General features: G+C 44.3%; 2 protein-coding genes and 1 long non-coding RNA gene across 6 annotated transcripts in view; 1 reads left to right on the forward strand and 2 right to left on the reverse strand.

Annotated features, from left to right (window-relative positions):
- Positions 1-4,579, forward strand: part of LRIG1 (leucine rich repeats and immunoglobulin like domains 1) — a 140,240-nt gene extending 135,661 nt beyond the window's left edge. The window contains exon 19 of the mRNA XM_083723329.1: positions 997-4,579. Within this exon, the coding sequence (XP_083579455.1) occupies positions 997-1,181 (185 nt within the window). The 3' untranslated portion in view covers positions 1,182-4,579. The remainder of the gene's footprint in view (positions 1-996) is intronic.
- Positions 1-24,157, reverse strand: part of LOC310838267 — a 466,315-nt gene that overhangs the window by 234,622 nt on the left and 207,536 nt on the right. The gene's annotated exons all lie outside the window — the stretch shown is intronic.
- Positions 2,970-24,157, reverse strand: part of SLC25A26 (solute carrier family 25 member 26) — a 144,340-nt gene continuing 123,152 nt past the window's right edge. For 3 of the 4 annotated variants that reach the window (XM_083725202.1, XM_083725204.1, XM_083725203.1), the window contains 3 exons: positions 19,975-20,039; positions 18,194-18,267; positions 2,970-8,290 (listed from right to left, as the gene is read on the reverse strand). In XM_083725202.1, coding sequence (XP_083581328.1) covers positions 8,194-8,290; positions 18,194-18,267; positions 19,975-20,039 — 236 coding nt within the window. In that variant the 3' untranslated portion in view covers positions 2,970-8,193. Of the gene's footprint in view, positions 8,291-18,124; positions 18,268-19,974; positions 20,040-24,157 lie in introns of all 4 variants that reach the window. The other variant, XR_014560647.1, reaches the window with a different exon arrangement.

Below are 24,157 nucleotides of genomic sequence, written 5' to 3' on the forward strand. Positions count from 1 at the left end.
GTTCCTCTTTTGCATGAGGTTGGACCAGGTGACCCTCATTGGTTTTGGAAAATGGATGTAATGTATTTTTCACTCTATAAGACGTACCAGACCATAAGACGCACCTAGTTTTTGAATCAGGATAACAAGAAAAAAATTATTCTGAATCCCAGAAGCCAGAACAGCAACAGGGATCGCTGCGCAGTGAAAGCAATGATCCCTTTTTCTTTTCTGGCTTCTGGGATAGCTGCGCAGCCTGCATTCGTTCCATAAGACACACACACATTTCCCCTTACTTTTTAGGAGGGAAAAAGTGTGTCTTATAGAGCGAAAAATACGGTGTATTTGCTCCTAAGCCAGGCATGGTTCTTTAGCCCTGATTCTTATACACCCATATTGCTCTTGCAAAACGATCCCCTTAAGAGTCGCGTTCCAGAACCTGGGTTCTGGAGTCACACAGGCCGGCAGGCAAGCAGCCCCAAATATATTTCCACAGGACCTTTTGTGGAAATATAGCATGACACATAACCAGGACACTCTAGTCTTGTAGCTTGGAATCTTGCGGGGTGGAGGAGCATCCAGGACATTGCTGGTTGGGAGGCACGGGAAAGAAGTGCCTAAAATAAGAAGACAATGGCTGCATCCCTGCAACGTCACCAAAGAACCTGGGGTGCATTCTGACCTGATGGTGGCCTTGGTGAGTCTAGCGACCAGTGTTTGTGTTGCATCCAATCTGGAATGGAGCTCGCTTCCCAAAAACACTTGCAATGAATTGTGGGGCATGTTCTAAATTGGCAAATCATCCTGCATCGCGTGAAAGCCAAGAGATGAAGCTGAATCTCTGCTTCCAACAAATGCAAATAGTCGTGGAGGCAAAAAGTCTAAACTAGAGATTTACGGGCTTTTGTAACTAAAATTACTTTTTAATTAAGTTTGGTTTAGGTCTAAATATGCTGGTGCGTGTACTGAACGCATGAGAGAGAGCCAACAGTGGATTTTTATTTTTTATTTTTACAGGTTCTTCACAGCCTTTAGCGAAATCTTTGGAGCCTTGTGGCTTTCTACTGCCTTCTGAAGGCTCACTGAGGCATCTGAAAGGAACTGCTGAACTATCGCTATCAGAGAGCGAAGCCAAACAGGCGCTTCTCTCCAACGGACACTTACCAAGGTCACGCGACTCCCTTCACGAATTGAGCCACTGAAAAGATTGCAACAGACTGAGGAAAACTGCTATGTGCAAATTAAAATGGAGCATCATATATATATATATATATATATATATATCTACAGAATTTCTTTCTTTGCACGAAATTATCTAAGCTACTTCTACCTCAAGTTCTGAACTGATAGCTCCTCAAAGAATAGGGAAAAAAAGAAAGACAGGAAACAAGATGAGGTATAAGAAGCAAGCTTGCGTGGGGGAACGAAGTCTTATCAACGCAACACCCGCTTGTACATAGTGTCAGAACTTTCATGGAAATATCTGTGGCTCACACGCTGGCTTGCATTACAAAGCACAGAAATGCAAAAGGTTCTTGTGTAAAGTGAAAAGTATTTGATAACAAAATTGTACATAAGAGTTTTCATATATAAAAATCTATCTAAATATCTAAATATATATATATATTATATCTTTTAACAGAGGTTATTTTATTCCTTGGTGCATGATGGAACTGAGTGAACTTCTACAATGACAACATACAAGGTTTTTCTCGCTTAGAAGGTTGCTGTTAGGTTTCTGTGTTCTGTTTTGTGTTGTTGTTTTTTTAAATTCCCCAATCATTATGGTGCCTTAGGTGAAAAAAGAACAGACTCATACATTTTTCTTACTGGAACAAGACCTTGTTTGTGAAATCTCTCCCCCCCCCCCCTTTAATAGCAAGTACTGAATTGGTTTGCTAGTTCAAATATCCCCATAGAAATATTGCACTTACAGCACAATCCTGTCATCTACTCAGAAGTGAGCCCTACTGACTTCAGTGGGGCTTGCTCCCAGGTAAGCGTGCAGGATTGTTGCCTTGGATGTTTTAAACTGAGCTCTGTTGCTTTAGTATTGCTTAGGCAGAGGTGGTGCAAAAGTGTCCCGGAATGTTTGAAGGAGAATATGTTCCTTGAAACAAAAGGAAGTTAGACAAGAATATGGGTACCATTATTAAACAGATGTACTTTGGCGCGGTTCCCATGCCGCACAATCGGGCTTATGAAGGGAGAAGAGGGCTGCAAGTTCTTTCTACATCCTAGCTCCTGTTGTGAATGCCGGGATACAGACACACACATCCCATTGACTTCAAACAAATGTTAGCATGCATGCAGCCTTTTAGGAATGTAAGCAGCTGCCTCCTACTTGAGGCAGACCTAGCTCAGTCCTGTTTACACTGACTGGGAGTGGCTTTCCAGCACTTCAGAAAAGGGTCGCTCCCAGCCCTACCTGAAGATGCCAGGGATGGAACCTGGGACCTTCTTATAAGCCAAGCAGATCCTCTGCAGCCAAGCTACAGCCCTTCCCCTCTGCAGGATTGCAACGTTCGTGTGCCTATCTAAATGCGAACTGTTCATCACACTAGTGCAGGAATAGGCAAACTCTGCCCTCCAAATGTTTTGGGACTACAACTCCCATCATCCCTAGCTAACAGGACCAGTGGTCAGGGATGATGGGAATTGTAGTCCCAAAACATATGGAAGGCTGAGTTTGCCTATGCCTGCACTAGTGGAACAGCATTTAAACAAGCATAGCATAAGGAAGAAGAGGATTGATTGGCAGACCATATTTTGCTCTGAAAGCTACAATTTTTTTTCCTTCTGGCATTATAGCACGGTCTATGGATATTTCAAAAGGCCTGGTTGCTTTCTTACGCAGTAATCTGACACAGAATAATCCGTTTGCACACAAAGACCCGGTTTTCTTTTTCTGGATTCTGGCTTTGAATCTAGATTTTTTAGCTAGTTGCTCTTTTCGCTTTTAAAGAAACTTCTCTGAATTCTGAATCGTCTTTTTTTAGGTCCTCCAGGGCATTTTTTAATTTTTTTTAAAGGATGCAAGCACACTAGGCTACTGCTTTCATTTTTAAAGTAACACTGCTTTGAGAGCTGTCATTTACCTAAAGCACTATTAAAAAGTAAACATAGAAAAACAATGTGAACACACAGGGAAAAGTTCTACTCAAAACCTAAATATAGAGAGCGTTCTTTTTGTCTGTAGAAGTGCTGCTGCTTCTCCTGATGCTTATTCACCTGGGTGAATAAAATTTCTCCTCTCCACCCCCAAGTTCTGTAATTCAGGCTCTGCTAATATAAAGTTACATTTAGGTTGTGAATTAAGACGGAGAGGGGCAGAATGACATTTTGTGCTTTCTCTTTTTTATTATTCGTAGCCATGACTTGAAGGCCAGTTTCAGAGGAGCAAACGTGGGAAGCAAGAACATTTCGATTATTGTAGGCGCTTACATAAGATTTCTGGGCCCAATTCTGCCTATGGGGCAGGACACAAGCGAGGGCTTCAGCTAGCTCTAAACATACAGTCTTTGGAATGGTTCTGGTGTTCCCTTGCTCAGATTGTTCACAGTTCTAAAGAAGGCATTGCGTTATTTTCTTTCACCAGCAACAACAAATACCATTGAAGGCGGCGTTGCAAGGCCAGATTAACATGCAAGTTGCTCCTCACCCCAGTGTTAACGTTGCTTCATTCTACCTAGGTTACCCTCTTCTACTGCAGCTCCAGAGGAAGCAACTAGATGTTTGTGGCCTGGCTACTGTGGGTACTTTACTATATATAGTTTTGTGCGTGTTATGGGCTTTCCACGAAATGGAAAAGCCAGTGACACACACGCTGCTCTCTTAAAGCCTGGGTAGTGCCTGCAAACATCTGGCTATTTTGCATCTCCAATAAGAGAGGTCCTACTTCCCACCCAGCCCATCTGGAGGAGACGATGGGTTTGTCAAGCAAGGACCCTCAAAACCCAGGAGTGTAAGGAGAAAGGTAACAAAAACAAAAGACTCGAGACGAGTTTTGCCATCTGCTTTTTTAGCTGAAGCTGGCCGTTTTGAAGCAATGCATAACTTAGCCAGCTACCCGTCTCTATCACTTCCTGATGGTAGAGTCACTTGCACTTTCTGGTAGGTGGCTAATTATGTGAAGTGCCAACTTGTAGCTAGTCAGTGAATTTAAAAGGAAAAGAGTAGCCAATGGAGGTGGGAATCAGAGTGCATTTTCCCTCTTGGTGGTACAGAAAGGGAATGCGTTATATGTTTTCTAAGAAGAGGTAGACTCATAAAGGCTAAGTTGATAGAGAGATGCAAGGGTGGGGGGAGGTATCATCGGAAATGCAAAGCACACTTGCCACGCTGACATTTTGAAAAATATTGTATTTTTGCATACTGTTAACTGTTTAAATAATATTGTTACTTCCACTAAATATGTGAATCTGCTGCTTCTGAGAGGCATTGTGAAAGAGGAAGTATTACTTTTGTGTACAAAGTTATTTATTTATTAGAAAATTTTGGTACAATGTTGTACATTGACAAAGTACATTGTAAAAATATTGGAAGTGTTCTAACAAATGGCATTGAAGTGACTTTAATAAACGCCCATTTATAATATCAATGGTTTCTGTTTAGATTAGGGTCTGTGATTATTGTTGGGTGGGTGAATGGGGTTAAGAGAAAAAGCCACATTGCTACGTGAGTGGAATTTGCAAAACTCCCTTTTAATATGCAGTCCATCCTAAAAACAATTAACTAGAGAACAAGTCCCACTGAGCCAAAGTGGAACTTGCTTAAGAGCAAATAGGCAGAGGGTTGTACTTTCATTATCATTGATAAGTAAAGCTTTTAGGTGGTTTTACTAACACCTCTCTCTGTCACCATGGGCCAATCTTATGGGCAAAAGCGACTGGGGGATTTGGCAGTGTGCCGTATTGCCACCATCAATAGTGTTATATGGCATGCCCTACTCAGCTTTCTCTCAGTCTCTCTCATGCTATGAAGTGGAATCTCAATTTTCGAGTGTCTTGGAAGCCGAACGATTCGGAAGCTGAATGCCAAAAACCCGGAAGTGAATGCTTCTGTTTTTGAACGTGCCTCGGAAGTCGAATGGCTTCCTAGGATCTTTTCTCCATTGATGTTGCTGGCGGCCCATTGCTCCTCGGTTGTCGAAGGTTTCAGAAGTTGAACTGTCTTCCGGAACAAATTATGTTCAACAACTGAGGTTCCACTGTATCTTCTTCACCAGTTCGCTCCCAGCTTGGAGCTCCCCTTTACCCTCTTCCATGAAAGATCCAACACTTATTCTAAGCTTCCCTACAAAGCCTATGTTTGCTCCCAAACCATGACATGTTACCTCTTAAACCGGGCTGAAAGTTCACTTGCTATGAAGTGCAATCAGAAGCATTGTTCTAACACCCTCACAATATATGGGAATACTTTTGAAATAAACTGCTAAATTATTGGCTTTTTGTTTTGTTTTGTTTTGTTTTGCAGAAGAACTGCTATAGAATGAGGGGATGTCTCAAGATGAAGGTTTGTGAAAATATGAACTATGAGCAAAAGGAGAATTTGCAGGCACACACGCAACACATTTCAAGCATTAGTGGCAAAGCAAGAGAAAGCAAAGCAAACTCATCTCAGGCTTGTGTTGATACAAAGGACATACAAAGCACATACCCAACTAGGAACAGGTCAGGAAATGCTTGATTGAAAATAACTAGCAGCCATGGCTTCAAGTGGGCATGAAGCAAATTGGACAAAAAAGAACTCTGGACTTCTCAGGCATGCTTGAACCCTCAGTAGATATCACTGTAATCCAACACAAGCTCACTTAACATATTTGTAATGGACATAATTCGGGGGGGGGGAGGGAGGTTGACAACATGGCTTAATTCACAGGGTTCTAAAAATTACATGGCACTGAAGAAGAGTTCTATGGCTATTGCCCATGAGAGCTGACTAGTACCTCCATGTTTGAGAGGCAGCGTAAATCCAAGCATCAGACGATGAGAACAAAATAGGATGTTTTCCAGGAGACACAGAGAGAGAGCTGTTGGAATGCTGGAATAGACAAGCTTTTACTCTGAGCCAACAAAGCAGTTCTTGAACGTTCCATCTGAAAATCTGATCCTGCTTTGCTGAGCAAGATTATTGGCACAACATTGTGTCTACAAGAAAACTTAATTAGTAGTTATGTCTCCAACTTAAGCATCTATATTATGTGGGGGAATGGTGTGTTTCCCAGGAACTCTGGAACTTTGGATTATCTCCTACCTGGGTAGAACATGCCACAAACGTTATCTAGATCATTGCTTTGTGATAAGGGCAGGTGACAAAAATTATTCTTCAATGGCTTCTTTCAATTCAGTGCCAAGACTGTTTAAATATTAAACTTTAAAGACCTGGTGAACATTTTGCCCTTTAATCTGTGTTATTTCTGTTTGCTTTTCCGTAAGTGGCTAGAATTCAATGAGACACTGACGAATGTTCTGCCCGAGCACGCATTTCAATTGCCAAGTACGATAGTGCTGGATTTACGTATAAGCTAAGCAAGCTATAGCTTAGGGCCCCACTCTCTTGAGGGTCCCAAAAAAAATTAAAGAAAAAAATATAAGATGAAAAACAAAATAAAACCTACACACAGCAACAGTGTTTTGTGTTGTGTAGGCTCCTATGATGTAAGTAATGGGCCTTGCCTCCTAGCCTGCTCCCTAAAATATCACTGGTTTGATAATTTCTATATATAGGGTGCCTACATTCTGCATGGACTGGTTGCAGGGCAACATGTGCAAATGGCTTTAGATACCTATTAGGTCCATAAATTACCATATAGCATATATTCAACACGAAAAACAGTGACCATTTGTTGTTCACAAAGGACAGCTGGACATATAAAGGGCCCCATTACCTTCAGTAGCTTAGGGCCTCATCAAACCTAAATCTGGCCCTGGGCACGATCCCCCAGCATGCAGTTTTCCTGACACACGGACACCCAGCACAGAGGGGAGAAAGCCCCTTTGGGCAGTTAGAAGTCCTCTGCACATGCCGTCTGTTTGGCAGGGTTCATTGGGTGAATCCCACCCAGTGTATTTACATCCGAGTGTAGCCTTAAGCTGCAAAGCGGACAGCATCTCTCAGGGACGGCATCGGAAACACGCAAGTAGCAAACTTTGCACCCAGCTTTCTTTTGTAAACAGCTTCGCAAGCTGCGCTTACAGGTGGTTACCAAGCAGTGTACAAAAATCAAAAGCCCAACTCACTATGTTACCCTGAGGACCGGAGGCACAGACTGCAACCCATCACTCCCTCCAGGACAGGCCCACCAATTCTTGCTTTGCTTACTGCACTATTCCTCAAATAAAAGGGGCTGTAAACGGCACCCTTACCCATCGCCCCCCCTTTTTGTTGGTCATCCCCCTCCCCTTCTTTGCGTTCTGCAAGACTGCTGCTCGTGAGGTGGGAGGCGGGTAGAAAAACCAAGAGCATTGTTTCATTTTCATAGGCAACCTTGTTAGACAGTAAAATAATACAACATTGTACTTTTACTGGAGAAATCTGAGTCTAATTAAAAAAGGCAGCCTTGCTTATCCAAGCAAGAATGCTTGCTATGCACCTGCAGGTAGGAACAGTGGTCTAAACTTTCCAAATGGAGTTCAAACCACACACACACACACTCTTAAGGAAAGAAATCCCTGCGCCTGTCCTCTTTTCTTCTGTCCTCTGGAGCATGGCAGGCCTGGGGTAACGTAAATGCTGTGATGCCGGTCTCACAAAACAAATGAGTGTTCCTTTTATTCCTTCCATGCCGTGCAGGCCATGTTCTTCTCATTTGCACATCATTTTCCCTAAATGAGTTCTAATAATAATGCCTTTCAGGCACAAGGCTGGAGCCCATAAAACGAGTCGTTTGCCCCCCAAAGTTGCCTTTCTTGGCATGCTCCTTCCAATGAGCTCACCACTCGAACAGGGGTTTCCATACAGGGACATTTTATACTAGGGAAACGGAATTAAGGGTTTTCTTTTCTTTCTTTCTTTCTTTTTTAAATAATAGTGAGAATAGAGTCCAGGCTGTTGAACAGCTGCTGAGCCACAGGAGGCAGGACCCAGGGCCTGCGGGGAGATAAACTTGTGGGAAGGCAAATGAATAACTTCACAAATGTGCATTTTTTTTCCTTAGGAGAAGGGGGGAGGGAGCAGCTCCTCAGCTGTTCCTTTTTGAGTCCCAGAGCCAATTCACAAGAGCAAACAGCGTATCTTGTCATACATCCCCAGGAAGATAAAGCCTCCAAGACTGATGGCAGATATTCGAGGGACAACGCCTGCAAACAACCTGAGAGAGAGAGAGAGAGAGAGAGAGAGAGAGAGAGAGAGGGGGGGGGGCAAAGATTATTTTAAGTCTCTTATCAAGATGCATCCAACCACATATGTTTGGGTTTAGGTTGATGAGGCCCTAAGCTCCTGAAGGTAATGGGGCCCTTTATATGTCCAGCTGTCCTTTGCCAACAACAAATTGTCGCTGTTTTTTGTGTTGAATATATGCTATATGGTAATTTATGAACCTAATAGGTATCTAAAGCCATTTGCACATGTTGCCCTGCAACCAGTCCATGCAGAATGTAGGCACCCTATATATAGAAATGAGCAAACCAGTGATATTTCAGGGAGCAGGCTAGCAGATGGGGCCCATTACTTATATCATAGGAGCCTACACAACACAAAAGACTGTTGCTGTATGTAGGTTTTATTTTATTTGTTTTTTATCTTATACAGTATTTTGGAAATGTACACCCAGTGTTTATTTTTCCTTTAAAAAATTTTGGGCCCCCCCAAAAGAGTGGGGCCCTAAGCTACAGCTTGTTTAGCTTATACGTAAATCCAGCACCGATCTGTTGGATGTAGCTTCACAACTTAAGGATTTCCATCAGGCGTTTCTTAGACTACGGTACCCAACTCGACAAAGTAGGAAAGCAGTGAAGGAAGGCCAGATCTGGGGACAATCTGCTACTGAACAAATCTAGAAGGGAAAGAGAAAGGGTACCCCAAGTCACCAATAGGTAAAGGTAAAGGGACCCCTGACCATTAGGTCCAGTCGTGACCGACTCGGGTTGCGGAGGTCATCTTGCGAATCATAGTTGCCACCTAAAACCACAACCAACGCATAATTGATTTATTTTATTTTATTTTGTCACCACTAGTGGTTTTATACATAACTGAAATTTGTATTTGCTGTTGTTTACTTTCTCATTGGGACTGTGCACATTTTTGGCCCGCATTCTTCAGGCAAAGCGCTTATTGTAAACACTTGAAACAGGTAAATAGTAACAGACTTGACTTCTTGCATTTCATTGCTATTTTACTCCCAACTTTCACATCTCTCTCCGCCACCTTTACGCCCGTCCAGATATATCTGCCACCCAAGAATCTGCATCTGCTGAAGTGCCCCAATCCATGAAGGCTTATGCCATAATAAATCTGTCAGTCTTTAAGGTGCCATGGGGCTCTGGGTTGGTGGTGGTGGTGCACAAAACTAACGCAGCTGCCAGTCTGGAAACCCATACAAAGGCTAGTGAGGTATTTAAAAGGTACAGCTCTGCCATTAGTAAAGGCTTCGTTCAAAGGGCAGGTGGCAGCATTGTGGACTGGGAGGCTACAGTCCTTTCCTGTAGAGGAATGGAGAAATTCAACCTGGCAGTCAAGAAGCGATTTGTCACTCCCACACAATGGGGCTGTTTGCTTCTAGCCCAGTTCATTTGGGTCCAGCTTTCCTGTGAATTAACAATTTGCCAACGAGAACACCAAAAATGTAAAAAAAGTGTGGGGATCTGTCAGGCTATATAACACTGGCTCACACCCTACCCCTTCGACATACGAAAGAGGTTCTCCCTAATTCCAAGCACATGTTGGCTGGTTGTGACCCACGGAGTGACGTAAGGCAATCCTTTATATGATCAGCAATATATTTCCTGGAATGAGCCGGCGGCACTAAAAATAGATTCCCATGTTAAGCTCCAGTGGTGGATCCTGGCTCAAATGAAAAGTCCTCTTTGGCTGAAATAATTAATTCTTTCCATTCTGGTTTATGAGAGATTGAATGAGTATCTGTTCAAAACCTGCTGGGCAATAAGCAGCAGGTGCTTCCTGACTTTTAAAAGCTTTGCTGTATGTGGCAAATTTAAATGCGGAGGATGGGTGTGTCTACGCATTCTCCTAAAAAATGCATGAATTCAATAACTGAATATACAGGGTGACTAAGTTTCTACATGAGAGGTGCTGGGGGTTCAACTTTCTCTCTCACCAACAATGACAATCTGTCTTTCTGCAAGTGCCAGGTGCTGTTCAGCAAGGACACAATGACACAAAATAATAATTAATAAATAATAATAATAAATTTGTACACTCTGTACATGTTCAGTGGCATTCATTCCTTTACATATGTTGTAAGGAAATGTAGGAGGTGCAAGACCTGCATTCCCAGCGCCTTAAAAAGCAATCAGCCATCCTTGACCTCGCTTTGACCGCAAAGCTTAAACATTGAAATCCATTTCAGAAACGATATTGCAGAGTGAAGAGGAAATGTGGATTAAATGTCAGCAAATAAATAAGACTAGCATTTGTAAGAATATAGCTATTACTTATAAGTAGCAATAAAAGTGGGACGCAGGTGGCGCTGTGGGTTAAAGCCTCAGCGCCTAGGACTTGCCGATCGAAAGGTCGGCGGTTCGAATCCCTGCGGCGGGGTGCGCTCCCGCTGCTCGGTCCCAGCGCCTGCCAACCTAGCAGTTCGAAAGCACCTCCGGGTGCAAGTAGATAAATAGGGACCGCTTACCAGCGGGAAGGTAAACGGCGTTTCCGTGTGCGGCTCTGGCTCGCCAGAGCAGCGATGTCACGCTGGCCACGTGACCCGGAAGTGTCTCCGGACAGCGCTGGCCCCTGGCCTCTTGAGTGAGATGGGCGCACAACCCCAGAGTCTGTCAAGACTGGCCCCTACGGGCAGGGGTACCTTTACCTTTATCTAGCAATAAAAGTAAATTAGAATTGTATGATGATAATACTATTATAATGATGACATCGCGTAGATTTCTTTGTTAGCGTAGCACTGATTCTGCAATAAACTAATCGGGAAGCAACCCTGGAAGAGAGCAGCAGGCTAGAGACCTCTTCCCATCAGGAAAGGCTGCTGGATTCAAGGTGTTTCAGTGCAGGATAAAGGTGGCTGGAAGGAAGAAGGGAGGAAGAAGAGGCCATGGTGCATACATAAGGCCCTTGGAGAGAGCTAGTGTGGTATAGTGGTTAAGGGCGGTAGTCTCGTAATCTGAGGAACCGGGTTGGCTTCCCCGCTCCTCCACATGCAGCTGCTGGGTGACCTTGGGCCAGTCACACTTCTCTGAAGTCTCTCAGCCCCACTCACCTCACAGGGTGTTTGTTGTGGGGGAGGAAGGGAAAGGAGAATGTTAGCTGCTCTGAGACTTCTTCGGGTAGTGATGAAGCGGGATATCAAATCCAAACTACTACTACTACTACTACTACTACTACTACTACTCCTCCTCTTCTTCTTCTTCTTCTTCTTCTTCTTCTTCTTCTTCTTCTTCTTCTTCTTCTTCTTCTTCTTCTTTTCTTCCCAATTCTGTGAGGGTGGGTGAAGCTGAGAAAGTGTGTGTCTGGTTCAAAGATGCCCTAAACGAGCTTCGTGGTTTTGTGAGGATTTGAAATCTGTCCTAGCCCACTCAAGTCTGTCCTATGCTACTTGGGTTCTAGTGTGGAGAAAGTGGATGGAGCTGGGAGTTTTTTTCTGGTCCCCTGGATAAGGAAGTTCAGGTAATCCAGGGACACTGATGGAAGGAGATACAACGCAGACAAAAGGAAGTGCTTCCATACACATCAAACAAGGGAGGCAGAGACTTTGTTCCCACAAGATAACAGTGGGGGCTGTTGGCTTAGACGGCTTTAAGGGGGATTAGGCAAATTCATGGAGGATAGAACTGTCAATAGATATGAGTCATAGCTGCTCCAGGAAACAAGCAGGTTCAGAGGCAGCACACCTAGAATTACTAGCTGCTAGGTGGCAACAATGGAAAAGGGATGTTGCCTTCATGGCCTGTGTGAGAGCTTTCTAGAGGGACTTGGTTGGCCACTGTGAGAAGCAGCGTGCTGGACTTGATGGGCCAATTGTCAAACTTAGCAAAGCTCCTCACATGTTCTTGTGCTTGCTATACCGTTCTGTTGTGCCCTGGGGTCACAGGAGGATATGGGATTACTTTGATACATCCCAAAACTCTTGAAACAACCTTCCCACCATCACAAACCCTCTGTATGGCTATGTAGGTTTTTTTTTAACAAATACCCAGTTTACCGAGGCAAAAAACAATGTTGCACAAGGAAAAAACAACATTCCTCTCCTCTCCTACTCCAGTGTGGTGTAGTGGTTAAGAGCGGTGGACTTGTAATTTGGTGAACCGGGTTCGCGTCTCCGCTCCTCCACATGCAGCTGCTGGGTGACCTTGGGCTAGTTACCCTTCTCTGAGCTCTCTCAGCCCCACTCACCTCACAGGGTGTTTGTTGTGGTGGAGGAAGGGAAAGGAGATTGTTAGCCGCTCTGAGACTCCTTAAGGGGAGTGAAAGGTGGGATATCAAATCCAAATTCTTATTATTATTCTTATTCTCTACTGCGGTCCGGCACCCTCCAAAAATCTACACTGGAGGCCCCCCAAGCAGATTTTAAGAGTCATGGGGGGCTGCAGGGGGCAGGGGGAAAGAAGCTCTGTTGCAGCAGCAGAAGTCTGTTCAGTTTGTGTTACAGACAGCTTTGGGTGCACCCCAAATCTCCTGACTTGAGTTCCTGCAGCAAATTTTGTAGTGTGAGGCTGTTCCACCAACAGGAAGAAACATGGTCATGTGTAAGTCCTCCATCTCCCAATCAACTGCCCATTGGCCTCAGGTTTTCTGCTCATGGAAGGCAAATTCAACTTGGGAAAACGGTGATGGGTAGGTCTGGATTTCAGCACTTCTGAAAGAGGATATAATTCTCTATGGGGATAGTTTTTTTATGCCTCCAGGCTGCTCCAGTAATCCTATGCACAGGCCATTCACTGCCTCATTACATATGTAATCTTTACCTCTTCCCAACTGCACGCCTTCAACATGCTCCTTTAAAGAAACCAGGTTCTCATAATCCTAGCAGAAAACGTCTGCTCACTAGACTTAGGCCAAATGTTACCGCAGCTCTCCCCGCTTCAATAAAAAATAATAATAATCAGCCTGGATTTTCTAACCTGATTAAATTCTTCCAATAGCCTTTCAGCAAGGAAAATTACACATCCCTATTGGATTAGAATTCTTCCTACAACAAAGGTTTTAGTGAGCAATGAGACTTGTCTGTAAAGAACAAAGCCCCTTGGTAAGTTCTGTGGGTCTTTGGATACCTGGTCCAACTCATGAATAGATATTGGTGAGTTTTCTCTCTCCTCCACTGCCACGTCAGATGCAGAGCTCAGTTCACCTCCTTCCTGCACTTGCACTTGTCTGTGGTAATGATCTTTGCTTCGGGGCTGCGGCAGGCAGATGGAAATGTTTTATGGTTTCACTAGACAGCAATTCGGTCTATTACCATAATTACAGCTTTAAAGCCAAGTAATTTGTAACAAGGCAAGTACCGACAGAGCATTCCATGGGCAGATATTGTGGTAGAGCACCATTGTTCCCTGTAGAAATGCTGTCATCTTCCTTGGAGGCTGAGGCAGTTTAATTGGGAAAGACCAGCTCCTTGAACAGGCACCTACTCCATGTGAAAGATGATGTCGTTGACAAAAGAATGGCACATTATTACTTCATTATCCACACACTAAACCACCCGCATGCCTCACTGAATCTCAAAATCACAAAGACAGACCCTGGTTTCATTCCATCATCGGTTAACCATGACCATCTTCCATACAGGGATAACTTTAAGAGGGGTGGCACCTGAATTCTAAGCAGAAATGGACAAATCGGTCATTTTCAATCTCCCTCAGGTACTCATTTTTCAAACCCTAAACTCATTTTTTACATCAATTTGCGAAGTTTTCTTTCCACATGAAAGTGAGTACGTATTTTCGTGCCAATTTCTCTTAATATATGCATTCATGCATTCATTTTTGCAAGTAAGATCCTCTTTTATAATATAAGCTTTGAATTTTATTTTCATTTACCTATGCAATCTTTTTTTTTTTTTTTGCACACATTTTAGTTGGAGAACTGGGTCATAAAACTTGTGATGTGTGAATTTCGCAAGGTCACTGTCTTTTGGTTTCTGCGTTGTTTTGGGAAACGAAAATTACGCAGGTTCACACAAAAATACAAACCAGACAAATTTCTCCCCCAAACCTAACACTAAGGCCATGTCTAGATTTTCCTAATGGCAGGTTTTTGTGCTTGTTGATATGAGATGCAGCAGACCACTATCATTTGAAAATTGCTTTCCGTGAGACCACTTCCCACTCCTCATTCCGAGGCAGACTTCAAAATCTATTAAGGCTTCCACCTGAAAGCAAGATCGCTTGGGAAAGAAGGCCTACTGAAATCACGTCTAAAAGTCTCAGCGTTTGGGTGCTTGGGTGTTGCTCCCTCAGACACTAAAATGTGTTGACAGATCTTTATCCACCCACCCAGGTTTATGTCATATCATAGGTTAAAAATCATTCTCATGCTTGTCTCCAGTACTTCAATGGCAATGCTGTCACTACAGAAATGCTTGAGTCACACTTCTTGGTTTGGGTGGGTGCCCCAGTCTCAAAACGGAAGCGTCAAAAGATGCATCTCAGTGCCAGATGCTGACACTATAGATGTGATCCACGGGAGTCTTCGTGGGGCTACTTCTCCAACAGCATTTCCCAAGAGCAAGTCTCTTTGAATACCCTGTTGAGTCGAGAAAGCAGTTTAAGAAACTTCCAAGCACATGTAGACCACTGTGTGGATGGGCACGCAGTTTTGCAAGAAGAAGGAAAAGAAGAAGAGTTTGGACTTGATATCCCACTTTATCACTACCTTAAGGAGTCTCAAAGCAGCTAACAATCTCCTTTTCCCTTCCTCCCCCACAACAAACACTCTGCGAGGTGAGTGAGGAGCTGAGAGACTTCAGAGAAGTGTGACTAGCCCAAGGTCACCCAGCAGCTGCATGTGGAGGAGCAGAGACGCGAACCCGGTTCACCAGATTACAAGTCTACTGCTCTTAACCATTACACCACATCGGCTCTCACTGTAAGAATGCACCTACCGATTGCAGCCTGCAACACTGGACTCCATCAACCGTTTCCTTTTTTTATTTGCTTAACAATCCCTCGCAACCAGTATTCTGCCTCCAACCCTGGGCAACTCCTACATCCACCAGCTAAAGTGAATGAAGTCCACAACACCATAGGGAACTCCATTGTCCACTAGTCAGTTCTAGTTTCCAACAACTCAGCAACACAGCAAATGGCATTCCATGGTTGTTGGTTGTTGTTGTTTTTTAAAGCTACAAGAGGCTTTGAGGGACATGTAATTTGAAGCCTGTCTCTAAGTTGCAGCCTCACAACTAAATCCTACCCATACATTCTCAATCTGATATCCAAAACCATGAGTGCTCTAAAACTGGAAGAAGAGACTCTGCAGATACCAAAAGGCCACATTGGATTTCTGACTCTGCAAAATGCATGACGTAGAGAAGTGCCAATGTGCACGAAACAGGGGAGCAGCCGCTCATCTGGAAAAAGAAAACCAGCACAAGTCTATGTCTGCTTTATGCCCCTCTGATCTCCTGTTATAATCTCCTATTATATCACTGTCAAGACACCTATCTGCTGCTGTTAGTTCTCTTTCTCTCTCCCCTGACAGGACGGGATGTTAATTTGCTGGCCCACAGTGGAGGTGCCAACAGGAAGCCCAATGCGCCCTTCTGGTTTTAATAAGGTGTCAATCCGCAAGATAAGGCATTTGTCATTCTTGGTTTCAGACAGGCACAGAGCCTGACACTTTTACTGTTCTGATTAATAGATTTATAATTGGCAGCAGGCCTGGCAGAACTGGTCTTTCCTATTTCCCACCCTTTCCAAGACTTTTCTTGATGCTGCCCCAGCTTGCCACTTCTCCCTGCCTAGAGATTAATCAGAGCTATATTTTTCCCCTCAGTATACAAATTTAGAGAAATTCTGAAGACATATATCTATATACAGAGAGAGAGGGAGGGAGGGAGAGAGAGAGAGGAGGGTGATTGTAGGTCTAGGGCCTTTCAACAGAATTAATCAATGAAATTTAATTTTCAGCTGCAACTGTGTGTAACTGTCCTTACAACCTTTCTTATTTACTGTGCTACAGCCAGTCTAGAGAGCCATGAAGTCAGGTGGTTTCCTTGGATGACATTTTGCAGTGAATATAATTCAGATGGAGAAATGTCCCAGGCATTTATGGATGCTGCATCTTTGCTCAGGTGGCTGGTCTGTGGCCTGCCGCACCTCGACATTGCCAGCAACTTCCAAAGGTCCCTGAAGGACATTACACGTCTGTTGATGCAGCCTAGAATAGCATTAGTCTTTTTTTTGCTGCTGCATCCCACTGTTGACTCATGTTAAGCTTGTGGTCCCCTAAGACCACTAGATCCTTTTCACATCTACTGCGAGCAAGCCAGTGTCCCTCATATTATATTTCTGCAGATAGTTATTCCTGCTTAGGAGCAAAATCTTGAGAAAAGGTTTTTCTTAGGACCGTGGCAGGATGTGTCCCACCATCCATGGTCCTAAGGCTGCTCAGCCTTCCCCAAAACTCATGTTGACACAACAACAAAGTGTGTACTCATTAATTGCATGAATGAGTGATTGGCTCAAGACCGCAATACCTCAAGGACCGCTTCTTTCCTTATGAACCTACCCGGACCCGGAGATCATCTTCTGAGGCCCTCCTTCATGTGCCGCCGCCTCAAGAGGTCCAGAGGGTGGCAACACGAGAACAGGCCTTTTCTGCAGTGGCTTCCTGTCTGTGGAATACTCTCCCCAGGCCTGGCGCCTTCATTATACACCTTTAGGTGCCAGGCAAAAACGTTCCTTTTTAACCAGGCCTTTGGTTGACCTGACCAACATCCCATACCCTTTTAAAATATGGATTTGGGGGTATATTGCTTTTATTTTTATTTTATATACTGTGATCTTTTTATGTGAACCGCCCTGAGACCTCCGGGTATATAAATTCAATAAATGATGATGATGATGCTGCAATTAATGTTATATTGAAGTTTGGCCCTAACTTAGACTTCTTTTTAAATGAAATGTTAGAGCAACATGGCTCCATCCAGAGGAGTCTACTTGATAATCTCTGAGGTTCTTCTAATTCAACAAAACTTTGCCTCCACAGAAGCTCACAAGCAGGCCTGCTCCAGAATGATTATTAGCATTTCCTTCTTTTTTTCCAGCTTTCTATTTGTTTTTAGAGTGAAGCCTAATATCAACCCCATTACTTATCCTCTGGCAGAGAGGATAGAAAGAAAAGACTGTTATTACTCAGTAAGTTTTGCAAAGCAGAGGGTGATTACTGATTGAAAGAAAGGAGGCAGCTGGGAAGAAAGGCTTATTCAGGGTCTTCTCCTTTTAACCCCCTGAACTACTAAACCTACAAGTAAACCATAATACATATAAATATACAAACAGGGTGCAAATGACAAGCAAAGATTATGGAGCCACTGTAGTATGTTATTATACTAAACCTATTAAATATAAACTCACTAATCCAAGCTGGAATTTGAACCCATACCCTGCTTTGCTGATCACAACTCCATGGAAACCCTTTGGGCCACTGCAAAACACTGATTGATTTATTTTTTAAGTAACCCTCTTCAAAACAAATACTAGCCACATAATATTTGTTCTGTCGATCTGTTGGGTCTTCCTTCCTCCCCTACTTCTCATCAAGTATTCTTTATTATTATTACTACTTTGTGTACGTTGTTGAACAATAAAAACAGCTGAATCTTTCTTGTTTGCCCACATTTTGCTCTAGTGCTGTGCCTGCTGCCCCCCTGGCTTGAAAAGTACTAATTTAAGTTTCACTCATTCCTCTTACAACGTATCTGTCACCAAGCAGCACAGATGAAAACATTAAACAGAGGGGGGGTGCCTTTCTGCAGAAAAATATAAAGGCCCCCAGTGTTACAAGTGAAACCCACCTTCTTCCCAGGCAGCATTTTCAAATGCTACATGCTGAGACATTTCCCCTGTGTCCAATCCATCCTTACCCAGAAATCCCTTGGGTCCTCCATACTTGATGCAGAGCTGACAGCACATTTCCACTTGCGGTTCTGGAGCCGGTCTGTATAGAAGAAGCACACAGATAAACATTTGAAGCTGCCTCATATCAGGTTAGACCACTGGGATGTCTTGCACACTACCGTCTACCTCTACTCCAAAGTCTCAGGCAAAGGTCTTTTGCAGCCCTTTAAATTGAGAAGTTGTGCATGCAAGGTGCATGAACTACCACTGTGCTCCATAGATATGGAATGACTGCTGGTTTCCTTTTTATGTCATTCCTCTTCAACTGCATTTGGCGGGTGGGCATCTTCTCCACACCACACATCCATGAAGGACTGAATCTAAGAGTTGCAAGTCAAGGTACTTCTTCCAAGACAAAGGTCTGCTCCCAAGCTGGCTTGTTTATTTTTTTTTCCCCATTTATGTGTCCCACCTTCCCTCCAAAAAGCTCTAGGTGGTGTACATGGTTCTGTCAGTTTGCAGTTCATAGTACAGTAAGTATTGATCTGATGTGTAGAGATCTTTCCTCTTCTGCTTAATTCAGGAGTGTTCTGGAAGGTTTCTTTCTATGTGACAGAAACAGACAGAAGGTTCTTCTTTGGGTTATTCCTTCTGAGAAGCTGAGTACAGCTGATTTAAACTGTTTCTGTTATCTTTCTGTCAAGGTCATGCTAACTATAATAGTAAGGCCAAAAGGAGCCTGAGCTTACTTTCTCTTTCTATCTCTTTGTTCTGGTGTTCTGTTCTGTTCTGTTCCGTATGTAGTGTGAAGGTTTTGTCTTATAAATATTGTAAATTTTATTGTAAGTGCTGCAACTGGATTTTTAATGGACTTTGCCAACCCTGTATGTATTGGAATTTTGACCATTATGCTCATTTGCCTTCAGTAGCAGTAAATCTCTGCTGGATGAAGTACAATTGCCTCTGGTCTATTTTTTGAGAACTCTGCAACATGTTTAAGTTTTCCCTTCCTCCGCGTGACAGGTTCTCCCCCCCCATCTCTCCCCCCCCCCCCCATTTTACCCTGTGACCAGGAGATGCTGACTGGTCCTTGAGCATCATAGCTGAGTGTTGATTTGAACCCAGGTCTCCTTGGGCCTAGACCAGCATGTCACACTGGTTCCAGATGAAGTCATTTATTACAGTAGCAAATAATGCACACATCCACTTTGTCTCTCTTTTGTTGAAGTGCAAGATCCTGGAGAATGAAGTGCTCTGGGAGCACAGTGCTAAGGCTATTTTTCTCAATTCAGTCTAAAAAAAAGAGGTGTCAGGCTCAGATGGGCAGAGTGGCATGATAGGACCTGGGAGAGATCTGGGCTTGAATCCCAGCCTAATGCAGCATAGCTTTGGGCAAGCCACCATCACTCAGTCTCTGTTTCTCACTTGAAAAACAGGAATAACACTGGTCCACCTCGGTGTATTGACTCAAGGATAAATGGGATTAGGGGAAGCAGTTGCCAGCCCCGAGTTACAGGAACGAGCCAAGCCTATAAATCTAAATTAATAGATCAGTTAATAAGCACCAACTGGGGAAGCCCTTTGGGGAGCAGCAGCAGCAGCAGCAGCAGCTGAGTAGGAAAAGAAATGAGAGGTGGCCAGAAAAAGGGGCACCAGAGTTGGAGAGACAGAGACCCCAAACTTAAAATGGAAGAAAAGAAACCATTAGAAGGTGCTGGGTTCGATTTTGTTGCTACTACGCAAACCCCCCAGTGCTATTAACCTGCAAACCTGTCAATCAGCCTCGCACTGTTCTCCGAGCTCTTACCTTTGCCAGCATAATTCTTGTCTTGGCTACATCCAGAGGGGTGGTGACTGCAGCTGCAAATCCACCTGAGCATATAAAAATGCCGAACACAAGCAAGACTTTGTTTGTTAAATATGCATGCTACACAGCCCCATAGTTCCCACAGCTTCTGCCAAAACCACTTCATTATTAATGCTTACAGCTTGTTTCTCACTTCAGAATCTGGGCATAGGTTGTCTGAAGCCAGAGTCTTGTTGGATTGCGGGGTCATCAATGCAACACATTTATTTTAAAAACCTTTTGTTCAGACTCCTTTCTTTGGAGCTGACAAAGAATAGTAGAGTTGTAGCATTGGGAGGGACTCCAAGGATCATCTAGTCCAACCCCCTGCAATGCAGGAATCTCAGCTAAAGCATCCATGACATCAGTGTTACCATGTGCAAACAGTGCTGATTTCTGATTTCAATTTATTCTTGCCCAGTACTCCCAGGGCCAGGACTCTAGAGCTGTCACTTGAAAACATGTGGCTGAATCCCGTGTTAATCCTACTCAGAGTAGAATCACTGGAATTAATGGGAATGATTAACCTAGATCTATTAATTTCAGAGGGTCTACTCTGAGCAGAACTTGGTTGGCCACAACCCATCAGATGCTGTTTTCTACTAATCTGTCCATCCATCCCAGTGCTGTCTACTCTGACTAGCAGTGTCCCTCCAGGGTTTCTGGCAGGGGAGAAGCCGTTCCATCACCTGCTACCTGGTCTGCAGATTACAGTATTAAATCTTTCTGCATGCAAACCACGTGCTCTACCATTGAGCTATGGCCCCAGGTTTATAGGGCACAAGGTACTAACTAGAAGTTCACAACCCAGACTCTGACTCTCCCTAATCAGCTGATGGAGCAGGTCAGCTTCCTCAGTTCCTCCTCCATTCACAAACATCCAAATGTGTACATTCATGGACTGAGACTATCATTAGAGCAGCTAAGTAAGGAGCAGGAAATAGCAGAAACATTTTTGCAATGAGCCAGGGACAAGGTACCACATCATTGACCGGTGTAGACAGCACTCAGCAGTTATAGGGATCTGAAGACTGTCCTAGCAGTGTTTCATTAGAACTCAGCTCAAGCATATGGGTAATCTACTACCCACAGATTGGACGCAGAGCAATGGTGGGAGGAACCAGCTGGGGGACCCCCAAGGGAAGAAGACTCAGGACCTGGGAAGTGGTGGTGGGACAACAATGAGAGGCTATAGGAAGAAGAGACAGAAGCCTGGGAGGAGGTGGTGTCAGAAGCTGAAGGCGTAAACAGGGCTTAGTGAGCAGGAGGAGTCAGGCAGAGATTCAAAGGCAGAAGCGGAAGCGGAAGCAGGAGAGGAGGGAGGCCAAGAGGCAGAGAGGAGTCTGGCTGGTGAAGAGGCACAGGTGTCTCCCTCTCCTGCTGTCATAAGCTCCCCACCCCAGATCCAGCAGGGGCATGAAGAGTGTTGAGAAGTTAGCTTCATGCAGGCACTGTCTCAGATTGCTTAGGAAAACCCCTGGAGAGGAGGGGACTTAGTGGGGAGGCATGGACCTTCAGTCTCAGCAACTCCTTCATGGGGTCAAGACTTGCTGGAGATGAGTTGCTGTGCTCATTAGGCCTGGCACTTCTGTGCAGACCCTGTTTTGGCTAATAAAGAGTTAACTCCAATGTGCTGATAAAGAGTTAACTCCAAAGTGTTTTGCTAATAAAGTGTTTTGCTAATAAAGAGTTAACTCCAAAGTGTTGGTGCTGACCTTTAAAGCCCTAAACGGCCTCGGTCCTGTATACCTGAAGGAGCGTCTCCACCCCCATCGTTCAGCCCGGACTCTGAGATCCAGCGCCGAGGGCCTTCTGGCGGTTCCCTCATTGCGAGAAGTGAGGCTACAGGGAACCAGACAGAGGGCCTTCTCGGTAGCAGCGCCCGCCCTGTGGAACGCCCTCCCATCAGATGTCAAAGAGATAAAGAATTACCTGACGTTCAGAAGATATCTTAAGGCAGCCCTGTTCAGGGAAGTTTTTAATATGTAATGCTGTACGGTTTTTAACACTGATTGGGAGCCGCCCAGAGTGGCTGGGGAAAACTCAGCCAGATGGGCGGGGTATAAATAATAAATTATTATTATTATTATTATTATGACACAACTGGATGTGTTGAAAGAAAAACAGCAGTGAGGCAGGTCCCCTCTGGGTGGGGCACAGGACAGCATAAACAGGAGGCATAAACTTCTAGGAAAGGAGGCAACCAGAGACAGAGGCCTCCAGAGATTTAACCACTGCAGCCACCCAAACAGCTAGGCTAACCCCAGAAGCTGCGGAGAGGCAGAGAACACATTACACCAAGCCCATCTTAGAAACATTTTTGCCTTGTGCCTAAAGATGTATAATGAAGGTGCCAGTCGAACCTCCCTGGGGAGAGCATTCCACATAAAGGGAGCCACCACAGAAAAGGCCTGTTCTTGTGTTGCTACCCTCCGGACCACTCATGCAGGAGGAACAGGAAGAAGGGCCACAGAAGATGATCTCAGGGTCTGAGTAAGTTCATATGGAAAGAGGAGGCCCTTGAGGTATTGCGGTCCTTCCCATAAAAAACATGTAGCATGATGCCAGGAACACAAATTACGCTTCTGGCTGCAAGAAACAACACGGTGCCGAGAGAAGTGGGTTGTTTCTCCCACAGCAATAGCACCACCTCTCCCAAACCAAAGGTAACATAAAGCATGCCAGGATGTTCAGAACCAAAGGGGATGAATTCTTGGCTCTGTCGCCCTGGCAGTGATGTACCAAAACGCAAGCTATTAAACGGGCGAGCGGTAATGAACAAAAGGATAGAGGAGAAAAGCAGTGAGAGGTTAAAAAAGCGAGATCCTTTCTAAGGAGTGTGCAGAAAATTCAGAGCCAAGGTCAGAGTACATGTTCCAAAAGGTCCAGCCCAGAGCATTGTCTTGGGAAGTAGCTATAAATAGTTGTCTTTTCCTCCCAGTTTTATGGAATATAGAAAGCTTGTTCTTTTCCAAAGTGTAGGCAGGAGACAGATATTTAAATCTGGAAGTGATTGAAAAGCCTTTTTTCCCCCGAACTAGGCTTTGAGCAAACCTGGAGGGGTTCCTGATCTTGCAAGCTTCATACACCCAAGTTTCCACCTTCAGACAGGTAAAACAAACTGTACGGAGCAACGAAATGCAGCTCATGTAGCCAACATGCATGGAACATGGTCAGTGGAGCTCAGACCCTAGGTTTCCATGACGCTGTGGATAATCCAGTTTATGTGTATCAGAGGATCAGGGAACTTACAAGAAGTCCACAAGCAGCAGTTCCTGGGATTGTATTCAAAGTACTGCTAAGGGGAACAATCTGCCGGTGCAAGAATTTCTCCTTGCACAACAAAACATTATCAGCTCTCCGCTGAGCTGAATGCCCCCTAAAGATGTTCTGGGGGTTCCCCTAACCTGCACTGTGCAGATTTGGGGGTGGTGTAGGGCCAGTGGACAGTTACTTAGTTGGGTACTGCTCCTAGTCTTCATGTTATAAACAGAAACTGGAGGAATCACAGTATGCAAGTATTGTAATTTAACTAGCTAGCGGATGGGGAAGAGAGACACCAGCATTTCCCTCCAACTGCACTCAATGTATGACTTCAGAGGAAGTGGCATTGTAAAACAACAGCGTATTTTGTTTTGCCCCTTGCTTTGACTTCAGAACATGGCAGCAGTGGGACCACCAAGGGTTGCTATAACCATGCACTGGAGTGACCCAATTGTTTTGCTGTGCTACGCATACAGTGCAGAATTGCAGCCTGCACGACCACGGCTTTTGGCACAGCAGATTCATCCCTGAGGGACTGTGGATACTGAGCAGTGGCATCTGCACATCGGAGAGGATGTGCTAATTCTAGATTCTGAAGCGAAAGGGGTGGATTGGCACTTCAGAGTTTCCATCAGATCCCTACGTGAACGGAGGCAAGATGGCAGCAAAAGGTGAGCTCAAAAGGACACCAATGAGCACAGAAATGAAGAGAGCCTTTGGTAGATCAACAAAAGGTATCATATACTTAATTATTAACAGATTGCCATAATCTGAAGGAAATTCCACCCATCTGGAATCAACATACAAATCACACTGCAACCAATTAACTACAACCAACCATGCCCTGGGCCCTCTGGTCTCTCACTTCACCAGCAAAAAT

This window comes from Podarcis gaigeae (genome assembly GCF_964106915.1).
Source record: "Podarcis gaigeae genome assembly, chromosome: 2".
Classification (NCBI taxonomy): domain Eukaryota; kingdom Metazoa; phylum Chordata; class Lepidosauria; order Squamata; family Lacertidae; genus Podarcis; species Podarcis gaigeae.